The sequence below is a fragment of the Copidosoma floridanum genome, unplaced genomic scaffold (assembly GCF_036245765.1).
Source record: "Copidosoma floridanum isolate Cflo_tuat_1 unplaced genomic scaffold, Cflo_Japanese_pri ptg000019l, whole genome shotgun sequence".
Lineage (NCBI taxonomy): Eukaryota > Metazoa > Arthropoda > Insecta > Hymenoptera > Encyrtidae > Copidosoma > Copidosoma floridanum.
In genome coordinates, this window is record NW_028321896.1 from 5,782,350 (window position 1) to 5,800,106 (window position 17,757).

A 17,757-nucleotide genomic window follows, 5' to 3' on the forward strand; every position below is an offset into this window, starting at 1 on the left:
ATATTATACTCTTTCTATCTAGTTTCCCCTTGCCCTTTCTTTCCTTTTTTTTTTTTTTTTTTTTTTTTTTTTTTTTTTTTTTTTACAGAGTTATAATACACACACGAGCTGGATAACGTGTTTGCACGCGCGAGCGAGAGAGATTTTCTCGGATCATGTGTGCGGCAGCGACGACGGCGATTAGACGAGTTTGAGCTTTACTCTGTCGATCCTTTTTATTTTTTTTTTTAAGTGCACCGGTCCCGCGTATACGCGTATAGCCATTATACGTTCGCGTCGCGCTTGAGTAAGTCATTCTTGTTAGGGGATATACCTCCAACAGACTGTGAGTACAGTTCTCGCATACTACGACGTTTTGACGCGTGTGCAGTTGACTCTCTGCAAATGTGTGCGAATACGACACGTTAAATGTCTCTCGTGTTTGATCGTTTGCGCGGTTTAAGGCGAGTCAACGCAAAATTTTTTCAATTCTACCTCGAAATTACGTAGAAATACAATGTTTATCGAGTGTACTTTACATCGATAACCATTCGATCCACCCGATTATCTAATCAATCGAAAACTAAAATCAAAACTCATTTCTCCATTGTTGACGAATCGGAGAGTGCCGATTTTCTGCAAAGTTGACGTTGATCTGAAAACTTTGTTTCGTTAAATTGATAAAAAATTGAAAATCTTCGTTCTTTCTTTTCTTCACATGCCAAAATCATGTGTAGGACTTTTTGCGAGAATCGTCACGAGAACCATCAGAAAAAAAATTATCGATTTTCGATTACTCAAGGGTACCTTACAGCTTCATAACTTACGATGCCTAAAGTTTATACGTTCACATTATCTGACGAATTTCTCCATATAACTGTAATATAATGTACAATTCCCAGCAAGAGGTATAACATAAGTATCAGCCATCGGGTGATTATTTGATTGTTTAAATGCAGTAAAAATACCCACTCGTTCTTGATGGCAACAGCGCAACTTCACGAGCCTGTAATTGTTCACCCTTATTTTCTTAATGGAAGCAGCCGTCTCGGGAAGCAAAATCGTCAGTCCGGGACAACGAGGTGAGGGGCTGGTGTATTAGTCATGGCATCGTGGACCATCCCCTGTTGCCATAGAGCAGCGGCAGAAGTAGTAGGTATAGTTAAGTGCAGGGATAAGGAGAGTAGGTGTAGAAAAAAACAATCGTACTTCCCGAGATTTGTCATCCGGTGAGAGACAGATACAGACTTCCTCGTTGCACGCGCTTTTACCACCTGGTGTATACCGTAGATATACATTATCGCAAGTGAGCGAGCTGGGACGCTACAAAGCGGTTAATGTCCCTTGAGAGAACTCTTCTGGTTGTCCTTTCTTTTTTTTTCTTCTTCTTCCGCACTCTGTCTCTCTCTGTATTTCTCTTGTGATCGATGAGAGTAAAGGACCTTGAAACGTTTCGTCGAGAAAGGTGACGTTTTCACCACTCGAAGTGATAACGGCAATAGCGATTTCACGCTTCGTTCGTTGGATTTTTCTTTCTCTCGCGCGCCACGGAGCGCTTGCGCTTTATTAAATTGATATTGGTGGCGGTGGATGATGGTGTGTAGGTGTATATCAACCGAAGAAGGAGCAAATACATGTACATTAGGTGGTACACCTCGATGAATTGTAAATATAGGTGCCCAAACAATGCACGTACTCCTTCGCTCCGAGCTATTGTACGCCTGCTCGTTTGTAAGAAATTGCTGTACAATTTATTCGACAAAACTTGTATGTACGTGTTGCAGGCGGGGTTGCCTTCGTTTATGATGTTCCGCGCAAAAAACGGGGGGGGGGGGGGGGGTGGATGCGTTTGCACAAGTGCCGATTTTCAAAGTACAACGTGGTGATTGAAGACGGGATGTGGATGGAAATGGGATTATATGGACATTTTGGGAGAACGTTTATTAAGAAACGTTTTATTGAAAAGAACAATTTTTAAGTGCGTGTATGGATAAGAAGGCGTGGTGCGATATGTTCGAAAAAATAAATAAATTAATCGAATTCAAAGTTAGTAGGTGTGATGAATGTTTATACAACATTGGTTATTTATTTGCCAATGAAAATTATACATCAAAAATGGAATTACAGTCAATTTGGTAACTTCCGAGCAACGAAGTAACACAAAATTGTCGACTGCCAGATTAACCGAAATAATTTGTTTAAATGAAATCGGAGTAATGTAAAAACCCGATGAAAAGTTAAAATGCATTAAAAGAAACAAAAAAAGATCCACGTAACAGCTCAATTTCGATGTAATATTGTTCAAACAAAATTATTTAATTTTATAACCAGGCATTATACATTTTTCGATAGAATCGTTGCCGTTTCTTTTACCAATTAAGCTGTTGCATATTTAAAATCTTCTGATTGAACTGTTACCTTTCGAATTTACGGTATATATTGTTATATAGATTTCAGCATGACTACACGTTTTTTTTTTTCAAAAAATGTTTAGTGACCGAGACACAGAGATTGAAAGGCAGACATGCATGCTACGAAGCGAAGATGGACACGACCACCTCTTGGTACTTGACCCGGTGGAAGAAACAAACAAAGAAACAAAATTAAAAGTGTTCCGATGGTAAATGAAACACTTGGCTCCTCGAACAGTGTTATTTTAATAGATACTTGATGTAAAAATAGAAAATGCAGTAACGTGAGCACACAGAAGGTCCTGTATGCGATGAAAAAAAAAAAAAAAAAAAAAAAATGGACATATGCAACGACGGCAAATAATAATGGGGCTCGCATCTGTACGCCGAGAAAGACACAGCGGCAGTGGTAGTAAAAGGCCCCCGACGACGCCGTCACCACAGATAGATATACAACATATAAAATGGAAGGAAGGAGGAAGGCGACCAGTCGGCTGGTCAGATGGTGGCAGACAGATAGGCAGCAAAAGCATCAGGCCGGCTGGAGGATGCGGGAGTAGGGAAGTGATCGTTTGGGCCCCGCATGTGTACCTGAACATTACATATATACACAGCAGCGCTCGCATGCCCATTCACGCGAGTATACCCTATACCTACCCATACAATATAATATACACAAGGCAGATTTTCCGCCTCCCACTCCCTCCTTCCCCCCACACAACCCCCTTGACCACTCGTGTATCTCCTTTTCTCTTTATCCGCTCTTCCTTCCTCGTTGTGTCACCTGTGCGCGTACAGCTTGTATAGGGCCCCTTGTTTCTCTATTTGCGGCACATACAGTCAGTCAGGTGAGTCTCTCTCTCTCTCTTTCCCTTGGTTTCTTCGCTAACGGATGTGGCCGTTAAGCGCACGCGTGCGTCCAACCGAGCGCACTCGCGATTTTTCGCTCCAAGCGCAGGGGCCCTCCTGCTGCGCTCTGTGCTTTGGTTACTCGTATGTAAGTGCAATTCGTACCAAGTGCGGGTGCAGTTTATCGGTTTTTCCACCTCACGGTTTATGGTTGATAATCATCGGAGGGAAAAAAGAATAAGCGGCAAAAGAGAGGGTTGGGCCCGGGGTGGGTGACGATGATACTGCCACCGGGAGTTGGCGCCAAGTTACAACTGCTGGTGCTGCTGCTGTTCGTATCCTCGAGCGTCCGGGGGAAACCTCAACAGACCAAGCCAGGCAAGTGTCTTTTTCATTTTGTGAAAAATTCGTATCCTTTTTTGGGTGAATTTTTTCATTTACGTGATACCGATCGCGGGGATGAAAACCGCGATCGGTACGAAAACAACAGAACGGATGCACAATCGTGATTAGTTTTATTGCATGACAAATTTATCTAATGAAGTGAAGATTGTAATAGGATGCCGTAAGTATTTTTCAATACGTGTTTTCATCATCACGTGCGATAAAATGGTCATTTACTTTTCACACGGCAACCGCTTGATTAATGTCGATAACATCAATGAATTTTGATAATCTGCTTGCTTTTATTACATGGAATATATTCCAAATAAAAGGAAATTTATACTGTTGTATACGCGATTTATTTAGTTCTTTAACCTCCTATATGGACTTGTGGCCCAAGCATTTTTAGCTGTTACCCTGCTGGCTCAGTTTCTCGATATCAGAGCCAAAATTTCATTGCTCGTAGTAAAATTAAAATAAGCGAAAAAGAAAATTATCACGGTTATATGAAAATTTAACATTTTTAGCTTACTAGTGTTTAAAATTTTTTTTTCACTCAGAGTCTTGGTTAAATCCCCAATATGAGAACCCAAATGTAGTAATGAATTTTAAGGCAAGGCTGATGGTGTCTCATTAAGCATTCAACCGCGTATTTACTCGTACATTTTGGAAATCACTAGAAATACTGTCAAGTGCTGGGATGCAAGGTTTTGTTGGTAAAAATGTGTAAAAGAAACAAATTTTCATAAAATGATTTTGTTATAAACCTAAAAGTTAACCAATTAATAAACAAAAGACTGTAGTCCAGTCGTAGCTAATTACTCTTCCTTTCGGATTCAGTATACGAATATGTTCAGATTACGAAACAAAAAATCTCACAAACTTGATGGACGCAAAGGTCAAGCGAAATTGGTGAAAACGTTAATCGTGCGAGTCAATTGAAAGTAAAACCAAAGGGGGGAACGAAAAAAAAAAAAAAAAAAAAAAAAACCAACTTAATTGACACGTATACGCGGACGAGCGCCCGGTAGCGCTTAATTGCGTGCGAAGCAAGTGGCTGCAGTATACGTATACATACATGTATAGGAGCGATTCTCCGCACGGACGGGAGAAAATTGGCAGCCTACTGTATACTTATACTAAACGCGCGCACATTACCGCAGTCATTAAGGCTGCACGCATTGATACACGTATTTATTGTAAATGTATCAAAAATCGGTTGCGGCTGTGTATCGGTCGATCGAAGGCCGCGTCGCGGCAAAATAACCTGGCCAGAGAAGGTATACACACCACAAGGGCTACCTCGCTATACGAGTATGTAGTATTGTACGTAAACATGTACGCCAGCAGCTTGTCAATTATACGGCAAGACAATCCACTTGACGTCGACCGCGATCCATCAGTGTAGCCCTGCATGCTATTACACTCGATACAAACGTATGCTTGCCATTGTCGCTGATGTATATCCTCACCTTTGCTCGCTCGCAGACTATTATTTTTCCTCGCAGACTATTATTTTCGTAAACTTGTCTTACTGTTACCTGTTGTCGCTTTTCTACAAATGTACAAATACCATAATAAAACAAATTAAGGAGGCTCGATCGGTTACGGAAAATCCATCGATGGGCCTTGAACAAATTCAAGGAGATTCCTTAAATTATGATCAGCATCTTGTGTATTCAACAGAATTGAGGCCACCAGGCTCATTGTCGAGAAACTAATTATCTTCGAAAATTGCGCTGTGAGGAAAAAATAAACTCTTCATTTTTCAAAATCCATTGACGGAGGTTAAAAAAAGGGCAATCACACGTACAATTTTACGAGGATTCTTTTGTGATTATAAAAATATGGAGTAACTCAAATTTAATCAAGATTTCCCCGAAAAATCTACAATTGGTGTGGGGTCCTTCATTATGTAAGCCCTTGGACTGAAATTGCCGTCAGTCGAATTCCCGATCCAACCAAATATTTCAAGAAACAATGGTAGGTAATATCAAAGGAGAGAAAAAAGAGAGACGTAGGGGATACAAGTTGTGGAAAAGTCACCAATAGCACATACCTAGCGGTCAAAATAAATTTTTCCCAATCAAATTCCTCGCAGCGGGGGGAGGGGGGGCATCCGCGACGACCCGTACGTAATGTATATTACTCGTCTCTCTCTCTTTCCATTATATACCATACTGCACGCATGCATGCATATACTTCTCCGCAGCAACGACCGCATACTCTCCCGCAGCACCTTTATTTCCCGCATTTCACCTTCCCGCGCCATAATACGCGCGTCGCGTGAGAGATAAAGAAATGCGCCGATGGAATATTTCGACGAGAGCCAGGCATATCATATACACGGACAGCAGCTGCAGCGTATACGCGATACGAGCACGCGAGCAAAAGAGAGCTCGGAAAAGTAAGGAAGCCCGTAAAACGTGCTTATACATATATAATATGCGCTCAGGGAAAAATCTTACCTCTCCCACCCCCCCCAACGTTTCCTTGCTGCTAATATATATATATATATATGCTATAACGTAATGAAAAAAAGTGTCCATGCACGTACACGCGAGTAGGTATGAGGGGGCAAAACTCGCGTCCTCTAGTGCTTTTAGTGGAGATTGATGACGATGTACACCCCCTTCCTTTTCAATTTCGACCTCACCTCACGAATACATTATACATTCGTTTGTCCAGCTAGCCCGTCGATGCGAAATAAGTATATAAGAATATCCTACGGTGCGCTACTCGCTTCATTTCCGACAAAAGCGAGTCTTTCCCTCCTCCTCTCGCTTTCAGATGCATATACATATACATCTCCCCCCCGCCCTCCTTATTTCGCGTTCTGTCTCTCGTGAGCGTCACGTGATTTACGACACAGCGCCAAAGTCTCTCTCTCTTTCCTCGCGAGTATATATACATATATGTAAGGCTATATGCACATCCACACATTATATACATGTACACAGGCAGCGCGCGGCGGGTTGTCGCAAAGGAAAACTGGAATTTCTGATATGCTGTTTGAACTGTTTTTTGTATATAGGTTTGCTTTTATCAAGGTAAACTAGATGTGCTTCCACCCCACTCCAACTCCGATACTCCGATCGACTCCTTTTGTGTCGCGCAGCAGTGCATTGTTTTTTGCGCTCTTTGAACCCGAAGGAAAAAAAAGCTCGATTAAGCCTTCGATCTCCCTTAGACGGAGTCGTCCATCTTTTGTGTGTTTTCCCAGCCTATGATTTATTTTGAATAACGGGACAAAACAGGTATTTGATTGTCAATTGACAAGCGGGGGGCGTGTAAAAATGACACGCCTAGATCGAGCCGTCCAACTTTCAACGGTTTAAATGTTTGTCAGAGATGTATTATTGCCCCCTATACACTCGATTTCGACTGCACGTTTGATATCCACAGCGCGATTGGTTATAGATCGGTAAAAAATATTTCACCCGACCCGTCATCATCGGGCATACTTTATCAAATAATATCGGACGAGTGCTTAATCTTTGTTCAACAATATAAATATAGAGCAAGTTAGAGTGCAGGAGTGTCCCGCCATTGAACTCTAACTAATGAAAAATGAATCAACGTATGTATTAATTCGGATGGGAACTCGTAGGTACAGTCAGATACACCGTATCGTTGTGAATATGGTTATGCAGGAGTGGACTCTTCCACCCCTGTCTGTCTGTGTACGTCTAACGAAAAAAAGCGTAATACGTGTGTTTGGAAGTTTGAAGAAAATATACGAGCGAGAAGAAAGTTTTTTTTTCGGACGAAAACTGCAAGGATGATCTTATTATGTAGAGAGGGGGGTGGGGGCGATGGGCGCAGGGGGTAGTTTCGACGTTAATTAACGCTCGGAATGAGCCCCCGTTAACGCTGCGTTGTACCGCGAGCTGCTGATGGCGGCTGAGTCCAAAGGGAATTTCCGCCCACCTGCGGCGTTTATACGAGCCTGCGAAGCCTTTTACGACCCGGGCGGGGAGTCTCCGAGCGGGGGCCGCCCCGACGAGATTCGTGGCTCACTTTTCGCTCGTGATGAGCGGCATTAGCTTGATTTTAATTATGCGAGCGCGGCTGCAGTGTTGTTGTTCGGCTGGGATCGTTTTGGGTGTTTTTACGATCGGCGCGTGTATCATTCGTATAGACGCGGAGATTTTAGTTTCAAAAACCTTGTCTGTCCGGGGAATATGAGAATTTGGTTGTGGTCAGAGCTTGGGTTTTTAGATTTTATCGGCTAAGGATGTATATCGGTATCATAACTTGAGATGGGAGTGTCCGATCCTTAAAATGCCTCATTTGATATGATTTAAAACGATTTCTAGAATAATATGTCTCCCAGTGAAAGTTCAGGGTCTGTCGTAGTCTCCTCGATTTACTCACTTGAGTAAAAAAATACAGACGCTTAGGAGCACACATCACGAAAATACGAGTACTTATTCTGTGAGAGACAAGCCCATCAGGGACCTGATTCTCTAAGCTTATCGTTAAAGGCTGAGTTAGCGTCGACGTAGAACTGACGGGGCCTTCTGGTTGGTTGAAAAGGTTCTGTGTTTGCTATATCACAGGTTAATGAAACGTCTCGAGTGATTCAATCCTACGTGAACAACTAGACCAATTCAGTGATTTATCTATGAAGAAACACTATACATGCACGTAGATATAAGAGACAAAAAAACGACGTTTAAAAATAAAAATACAGAGTCAGAAAAATAACGACACAGAAGCGTAGATCGCAATTGACTTTGAAAATATATGCTTTACAATACTTCAAATAGAGATCCAGAAAATGTATGTATAAAGAAATTAAAAAAAAAAACTACACGTTTTTGTTGCAGAGACACTCGTAGATTTCGAAAAAATAGGATCAGGTGTATAAAGAGAAACCAAGACAGAAACGCAAAATAAAATATCTAGAAAAAGAAATGCATGCACAAAATCACAAAGACTTAAATACAAAGACGTACAGGTAGAAGACAGGCAGACAAGTCAAACTAATGTAGTCATTGAGTTCGAGAGACTAAAATTCAGAGACACATCAGAAGCTTGGAAACGGAGACAAATGACAGCTAAGGTTTATTGAAATTCCGTAAAACGAATTACTTACATCCAGTTGAGCTGCTTCTACAGTCATAGATCCACAATTGTTTTTGACAATTTAATAGTGCAGAAAACAAACGAAATTTCAATAATCGTTCGACGAAGACGTAAATTCTGTTAAGTAAATGACAAGTATTCACACATATAAATATGTCAAAAAGGGAATGTAGAAAGATAACAAGGTGTAATCGAGTAATTCATTCTTTGGTAAGAATATGTTGTATAAACTATTACCTTGTCATGGAAGGTTCGGTGCGTGTAGCGCGTAATGGCCTATTACTGCGTGTACATTTTTCCACAAGCAATTGCACCCATTTCATGAATGGATGATTAAATAAAAAGAAAATGATCTCAAAGTTATAATTTTTTACTTCGTAATACTGCACACCATCGACGCCGCACTTCAAATTTCCGATAACCCTTTCCATTGCTATCTTTCTCTACCTCATGTATCCTTCCACCCCTTCTCCGCCAGCCAACCCGTTTCTCGAATGTAAGTACTTACTTTTTTTTACACACCGGCGAATTTTCCACGTCGTCTACCGAAACGATGTTGGCACTGCACGCGATACGTGCACGTGGCGCGCGAAAAAATTCGTCAAAGTATGTTTATACTTTTTTGCGAAAGCTGGTAGGTACGTAAATCCGAACGTGCATATATTATATGCATACCTGTATACACCAGTACTGCCAATTGCACTCTATCATCGTGGATTTTTTGCGCAAAAACATCGTCACGCGAGTACTTAACAGCAAATAATTATTCGTTTGTTGTCGAGGTAAACGATTAACGGACGTTTCTGTGGGCTAACGGCAGGAAAAACAAATTTTTGCTGTACAAAAAATACCGAGCCATTCCACAGGTTATTGGCAAAAATCTCGTTTGCGAGTTCGAAAGATACATTAAAAGGTGGCACGTGAAGAAAATTTCGAAGCAAGATTTTTGAAGTTTAGAGTATCCCAAGCTCCATGCATTGTAAAATCCAAGCGTTTTTATAAAATGCCTTATAGTAATCTTGACAAACATTTGAAGAACAACCAAATTGGTGCTTCGTAAACTATTTCACCTATTCCATTAAACTAAACTATTTTTTTTTTTTTTTCATCAACGATTGATTTAAGAAGGTTGTAGAGAGTGAAACATTTCTGTCATAGATTTTATACACTTTTATACATGTTAAAAGTGTAAAATTTAGTGAACCACTATTGGTGCACTACAGCTTTGGTTGTCCTTAAAATTATCATACACGTCACCACGATGTGCTTTTATATAAAACAAAAATGTCAACTACCCACTTTAAACGTGTACTTAAACACGGATGGGTTTACCGTGTACGTATCCCATAAGTTATAACGCGTACTTCTTGATTGTTGTTGCAATCACGCGTACATCCATTAGTGAAAGTTACATTTTCCAGCCCTGCAAAGACAGAGAGATGGAGGGAAACGAAGGAAAAGAAGGGGAGCTGAGCAGTGGGGTTTAAGAACGAGGCACCGGTACAAATTATCCACGATTAAATCGTCAGCCTCTATCTCGTACTCTCCCTTCCGAGATGAGTTTCTTGCGACCTTCTCCCGGTGGCACTGCGTACAAGTAACTCGAATGACGCGCGACCGCAACGAGACTAATGCCGGCGTTTTTCTCCACTCGGCGCGCGCGAGCTCGCCGCGGTAGGTCCGTTTTCTCTCTCGATTCCTCCGCGTTTTACACTCGATCCCTCGGCTTTTTGTCCGCTTTGAGCATCCGAGCCTCCCTTTCGCGTACACCTGGTGCAAGAAACCCGGAAAACCATAATTGCCCCAATGAGAAACCGCAACAATGGGCTCTGGGACCATTTTTTAGATTAATTGCCCTGACAATGAAACAGTTGCCTCCTTCGTTCGATACGTTAAATCGACCAAACCATGCCAGCTCGTAAAAAATACATACATCTCGAAGGAGTGAAATTTTCAAAAATGAAGCAAAGTACCAAGTGTACAACGCGATATAATATACGGACATGTCCCGGGGTGTGCATACAAATGACGGCGGTGGCATTGAACGATCACCCTACTCCTATACCGATGCCACACACCTAATCCAATCAAGCCATCTGCGACTCGCTTCTCGCCTCGATGGTCATACGTCTTGTCTCCCCCCCCCCTTTGCGCGTACGTCGCGCCGCGACAACTTTTCCATCCAATCGGCCCCCCGGAATTTCCCGTAATTGCAATCATTAGCCACAGCCGCGGCAACGTCTCAATTCGCCGATCTCTGCCGCGCGGGGCCATCCATCCGCGTCGATGGACTCGCGCATCCGCGTCCTTTCGCGCATACCCGACAAACCAGAGGAAAACAAGTATAGGTGTACGAGCAAGGCCACGCGCTAAAGCAACCATGTACACTTATGCATCACGGGGGAGGGGGGCCCAAACCAGTTGTTGGCGCTTCGTGTATACCTATCCTCCGGCTGGTCTCTCATTAGTAGGCAGCTGGCATATTAGCGCGTCGCTTGGCTTTTTTTTTTCACGACACATCCCTCGTGTGTAATTACATACATGTAAACGACCTCGTATACGTACAGTCGACGACGTGTAGTCCAAGGGGGAAGGATTTTTTATGAGTTTTTTTACGTAGTATGTATACACCCGCGTGGGCGGAAATGGGACTTTTCTTTTTTACTCCGATGATCGAAGCCTCGGTGTATTTTTCCATGTTTTTGGCTTTGATTTGTTGCATTATTTGCCACGCAGAGTCTTACAATTTTTCTTTTTATCGACTCATCATTTTGGTATTAACATTGAGTGATGTCGTCACAATAACACATTTACTTTATAATTTTAATAAATGTTACGTTAGAAACTTTAATTGCTGTAATTTCGTCTCCAACTTTCAAACTCAAAATTAACATCAGTCTCGCTCAAATTGCGTTATATATAATGTGCTTGCACGCCACTGAATTCTAATTTGACGTAACTATTTAATTCTCAGACTAGAAAACAAAATTATATGGAAATATCGGGAGATCAAAATATTTATTACCATGTCCTAGGAAAAAAAAAAGAGTTTTCTATTCGAAAATATCAAAGTTACGCTGCTTTTTTATCATTAGTTCTTTTTTTTCATGCTAGGCATAATTTAGCTAGAAAAAAAACTTCGAAGTAAATAACGTATGAATTTCAAGAATAACCATAATTATGGAATATAATCGTCACAGTATACGCGGATCTATAGTATAGGTAATCCTTGCTCTTGTCAGGTGTTGGGTTATTTTTGTCGCATACTCACCTCTTGGATGGCAGTACAAGTATCATAGTGGAGTTACGTGCCAACGACTGATGTGCCACAACCTCGAGGGACAAAAATGTAAATTTTTGGAGGAAGCCGCAATACAGCAGTGAGTTATGAATATTGTCCCCTTGCACCATAACAGACTTCCTCTCTCTTTCTCCCTCATTTTGTTACCTCCTCTTCTCTTGTTTATGGTATATAGGTACACGTCGTAATGTATACGCGTGAAGACGTGTTTCGTATTATTTTGGAATATAGAACGGTGTGCAGCAGCTCTTTTAATTAAAAAAAAAAAGGCTTCAACAACCTATTTTCACGAACGTTATTTGCAATTTACGGATAATGTGAAATTAGATTTTTTTTTTTTTTTTTTTTTTTTTTTCTTAGCAAAATTAACGAGAGTCGATTTTATTTCGTGCAGCTGAGCCAAAAAAAAAAAGAAAAAGAAAAATTTCATCTCAGCGCAATTTTTCAGCACTCGTATTAACATTTCACTTCCGTTCATTCACTTCAGTAGCTATACATTGAAACCTTATAAAAAAAGGTACGCCAAAAACCGAAGAACTCATCCGCCTACTTATATTATACCCTTGGATTACAACCATAGCAAATGCGACCGTCAGCCGACTCGCGTACGCGCAAGCACAAACAAAGACAACGCGCGACGGCTGCGCGCTCGGATGCATATGTACAAGCGAAGGTAACGTCGCCGAGAGAAGATAGCTGAGTACATTCGGTATTCACTGTACGTCTTGCTGAATGTGTATATATACACACACGAGACAGAGAGACGCGCAAACGAGCTACACATACGTCTCGGTGAATCACTCCTCGGTCAATATTACTACTTCAACCCCTGCTCCGTCTCTTCCTTCCTTCCTCCCTTTGACATTGTGCTCTCACATGATGCGCCACCCGAAGAATTTTTTCTTTTTTTTTTTTCCTCAAGATGGAGCTTTTTTTTTAAGCGCAAGCTCGCAACGTCGATGCCGGAGACCGAAAGCGAGCAGTAAGCCGTGCGCCGTGCGGTTGCATTTTCCCGGGAACTCGTTTTACACGACACAATTCGTTTGTTTGCAGAGAGAAAGGAGCCTCGCGATGCCACGTCTTTTGAAAATCGCGCGAGAAATTATACTTATTTCCATCAACTTTTCAAAAAAGCTCCCACCGTTGCTATACATAATATAACGAAAGCTCGCGAATTGCAGCTTTTTCCGAGTGGCTCGCGTTTCGTTGTACCAGAGCATTAATTTTAGAAGATGCTCTAATTCCTCGCGCTCTCCACGGAAAACTCGTCGGGTATTAAATATTTCTCGGCAACGTGGTGTGTATATATATATATATATATATTTATATATAAGATGGGGGATGAAAAGTTGAAGGTGTACACCAGCCCCTGCAGCGCGCGGTATACGCGTTTGGGAAATTCGAGTTCTCGTTATCAGGAGCTTTTCGCGAGAGTCTCCGGGAAAAGCTGGGGCTCGGGGCGGTTGTAACGCGAAAGGTTCTTTGAAAAAAAAGCTACGCAACGATATATATAATTAACTTCGCACAATGAGGTAACATCTCTCGGAAGAAGCCACCCCACGAGTACACTCACGCGAACGCGTATGAACATATAGAGCACAAGCTTCCCGCGTAACTTTAGTCGGTATACGTGTATATGTATAAGAGCACACTCGGGGGCGTCGAAAGTGAAGAGAGAAGCTAGTGCATCATTAACAAAGTTGAATGCCAAATTAATCCCTGAAATTAGTAGGATAGCAAGAGAGACGCGCCGCCCCGCGATAAAGACTTTGCCCACCGGAACTTGGCTCGCTGCACTGCCGAATCCATGGCGTATATACTATGCGCCGTCCCCCGAAACAAACTCTGCAACGACCAGGTAGGTAGGTAGGGGTAGCTTTGCGCGTAACTTCGCCAGTGCCGTCGACCACAAATTATGCTCGCCGATCCGCTGATTCCGCGACACCGGCTATACATTATATACCTGTATGGCTCGGGAAGTTGTTCAAGGGGCTGCTCTTGTTTCTCTCTTTTCGAGGGAATCGCGTTACTTGCCGCGGCTGCGGGGCTAATGACGCGTGTACACTGGTTTTTCTCCCCCCCCCCTCCCACTGCAGCGCAATTGGACTTTGGTGTACGTGTAGGAAGGAATATGAGTTGACAAAAATGAAACGCAGCAACAGTGCAAACAATGGGACTTTAATGAAGGCCGTTTGTACGTGGACCGCGCGCGAGTGTGTTGGGGTTGAGGGGGGATTTTAGCGATCGCCCGTTGACCCGAAACAATCGTCAATCATTTCGCGTTGTATAACAAGCAGCGCCCGGGCTCGCTACGTCCGTTTGGATATTTAGCTCACGCAAAATGTACCCGACTAGCCCGAGTTATATGGTCATGGGTTGTTATTGTTTTTTTTTTCTATTTTTTCGCCCCGACTGCCAGGAGATATTCAAATTGGGGGGATGAAGCGTGCACGCTTTGGGTTTTGATTTCGGCTCACGGGTCGCGTTTCATCGTACTGTATATATATTTCCTTGTCATGCTTATTATAATGTTGCATTCCCTGTTTACATATTCCGTCCCGGGGAGTGATTGCCGGTGCTTTTGTTCGATTTAATATTTTCCGGTGAATTTCATCCCCTCCGGGCGAACGCTGTAGCGCGTAATTATGTCGTTTTGTGCGAAATAAGGGAGAACGAATGGAGCTCTGAACGCTGGGTTTAAAATGGCATTCATCTCTCAATTGCTGTTCAATTTTTTTTTTCCCTTCCCCGACGAAAAGATCTTGTTCAATGAAACAATTTTATCTCTCGTTTTTCTTCAATTTTTAGTTTTTGTGCTCGCCGGGTGAAAAGCGAAACTGGAGCGAGCGCGCAATCTTTCGAAAATTCGTTTTAAAAAGATGAATCGAAAAAAAAAAAAAAAAAAAAGAATTAGAAGGTAACAGAGATTAAAAAAGTAATTTTCCCAAACAGTTAATTTATCCTTTAAAACGCCGTCTTATTAATATCCCCTGAAATATCCAAATTACTATAGTTTCAATAAAAATTTTAGTCCGTCTCGAGTTCGCCTAATGGAAAAATAATTTTAAAAAATTACTATTCACCAATACAAACAGTGGACAACAACGTTCACTTTATCTTATTATCGTTTGCACACGGTAATAAGACTCTGTGCAACCCTGAGAAGTTGAACTTTGTACTGTAAAAAAATTGTTCTTCTTTTTATTTTATTTGTAAAACGTCAAGTACTTTTTCGCGTGACCCTTGGGGAAAGTAAATATTGCGAACACTATAAATATATAGAGCACAAAGTGACCATACTTCGCACACACGCAATGTACAGGTAACTAGAAGTTGAACTTCATAAACGAAGGGGAAAAAAAATGTTTTTACAACCGTGTTCTCGTTAGTCAAGCTTGAGCCAGACTTTAGCCATCAGCTGAAGCGTGCCCAGTTAAATTTCCCGTTCAGCAAGACACAGCGCATAAATAATGCCATCCCCCATTTCCAACCTAATACACGGCCAAAGTGAGTGTGCATAATAAATGAGCACACACCCACACGCGTATATGTATACACGTATAGGGATACAGTCGCGCATTAAAAACTTCGCACTCTGGCTACGGGGTGGGGGGTAAGAAAGCACCGGGCTTTCTCAGCCAGCCGTCCTCCTCGTCGCCGTTTGATTAATTATTTATCGAACTCTTGCCTCATTAACTCGAGAGCGGACAATCCGAGCGGAAGGAATAAAACGACGGAGATGCACGGCGCACGTATATATACATACACGGTACACACTGCACCGGGGGCGTTCTTCTCCAGCATTTGCCGGCCCATTAAAAAGGTGCGCTACGTAAATTAACACTCGAGCGACTAACTGCTTCCTCACTCCTCTCTATCCACCCAGTAGGCATATACACGTCTGTTTCCCAATTCACCCGAGTGGGTGTTTTTTTTGTTTGGCCCTGCCTCGGCTGCTTCCTTAATTTTTGTACCCCCCCCCCCAATGTACGCAGTGCTGCCGATGCTCTTACAATTTTCCTCCGTTTGGCAATTTCCACGCCCCTTCTCCAACGAGACTCGCGCGAAAGTGCTTTCCCCCCTCCCCCACCTCTTCCTCTACACATAATCACACCCCCTCCGACCGAGCAGCTAACCACGATTGCGTTTTTCGCTGTCGTATCTTTCTTTCCTCTTACCTCCTCGGCCGCTCTTTTCGTCCTATTGTTGCGTGCTCCCGATTAATTCGCCCGCGGGCCCGTGAGCGGATTATTTTTAATAAACACTCCTTGGCGTCCTTCTCGGGGAATTTTCGAGCGGATGCTGAACAATAACAACTTGCCGCCCCGTCCCTCCCCCTCCACGGTATAGCAGTGCCACAAGGAAGATTAAAAAATTCCGTGGTCCGAGAATTCACTCCGAGCTAAGGGAGCTTGGGAGGAAAATTTAATTAACTCTCTGCCGACGTGTTGCACACTCGGGCCGGTAATGTGTACACGTTTTGGGGGGAAAAAAAAAAAACGAGAGAAACATACCCCCTTCCATGTACTTACGTGACGTTTCTTTCTTTGTTATATAAGGTGAAACCAGAAATAGTTGACCTCGGTGTTCACGAGATGTGCGTACTTTTTTTTTCTCTTCCAATCGCGCGTTTCTAATCCACAGTTATACCCACGAAATTTCGAATATCGTGTCAGTAGAGTCGCTTCGATCCCACGAAACCGATACATCCCATCTCTCGAAATATTTGAAATAGTGAAAATGAGGGTTGTTTTTATCTCTTAATATTGATCAGTAATCCAATAAACTATCTTGATCCAAGATTATTGTACAACTCGTACTCCATTTGGTACTCCCTAAATTTCAAAATTAGAGAGTACGATTTCGCACCGGTGGCCATTATTCGCTCGTATATATAGGTACACGTGTACGCATCAAGAAAGAGAAAACTCAGCATAAGGAACGGGCGATTCATCGGCCCTCGGCGTTGATCAACTTCCCGAACTCTGCCTTTTCACTTTTGCGCTCGGGTAACCCATACGTATATATATATACACCCACCCTGGGCCATCCATCCTCCGGGTGTCTTTTCACGATCATAAAACGTCTAATTCGACACCATGAATAATTCAGAGGCGGTGCCGGTGTCGGCGGTCGCTGTAGGGGAAATGAGGGGGAGGGGGGAGGTCCTCGCTCTCGAAGGTCGCAGGATTTTGTAGGTGGAGTGCAGGGGAAGCGCGGGAAGGGGCTCGAAAGTCTCTCCTCGCCGACGTCTTGAAAATTCATGATCAGCGATAACGCGAATCGACGTGTCGCTATTAAGCGCTGGCCGCCCGGCGATCCGTTGCGGGAGTTTCCTTCGCCGCTTCCCGGGCTCGGCTAGACCTCCTTCGTTTCGGAAGTTTGCTCGGGTAGGGAGGGAGGAAGCGGCGCGCGCGACTTGCATATTATACACGAGGACCCCTGGTATACCCACGCAAGAGCAAATCCACGAAAAATAGTCCCTCGTTTTTTGTAATAATGGTATAGTTTTCTTCACAAAAGTACTATCGTCTCCGGGGATATTTTTTGCGACCATAACGTAGCCCCGCATGGATGGCACTACCTTGAACGTTTTTGGGGGTCAGGTAGGAAAAGATTTTTTTTTTTTTTTTTTTTTTGGAGGTACACCCTCGAGATTGGGCTCATTTTGCACGCAATGTCATGTACTACGAGGGAAATATCATTAACACGAGTTTCAGTGGAGCTGACACACCGTTTTTC

The 17,757-nt window shown here is 42.7% G+C and overlaps 1 protein-coding gene across 1 annotated transcript in view; it reads left to right on the forward strand.

The window, feature by feature from the left end:
- Positions 1-3,517: 3,517 nt before the first annotated feature.
- LOC106635766 (uncharacterized) overlaps positions 3,518-17,757 on the forward strand; it is a 36,976-nt gene continuing 22,736 nt past the window's right edge. Inside the window, exon 1 of the mRNA XM_089592519.1 lies at positions 3,518-3,617. Coding sequence (XP_089448645.1) covers positions 3,518-3,617 — 100 coding nt within the window. The remainder of the gene's footprint in view (positions 3,618-17,757) is intronic.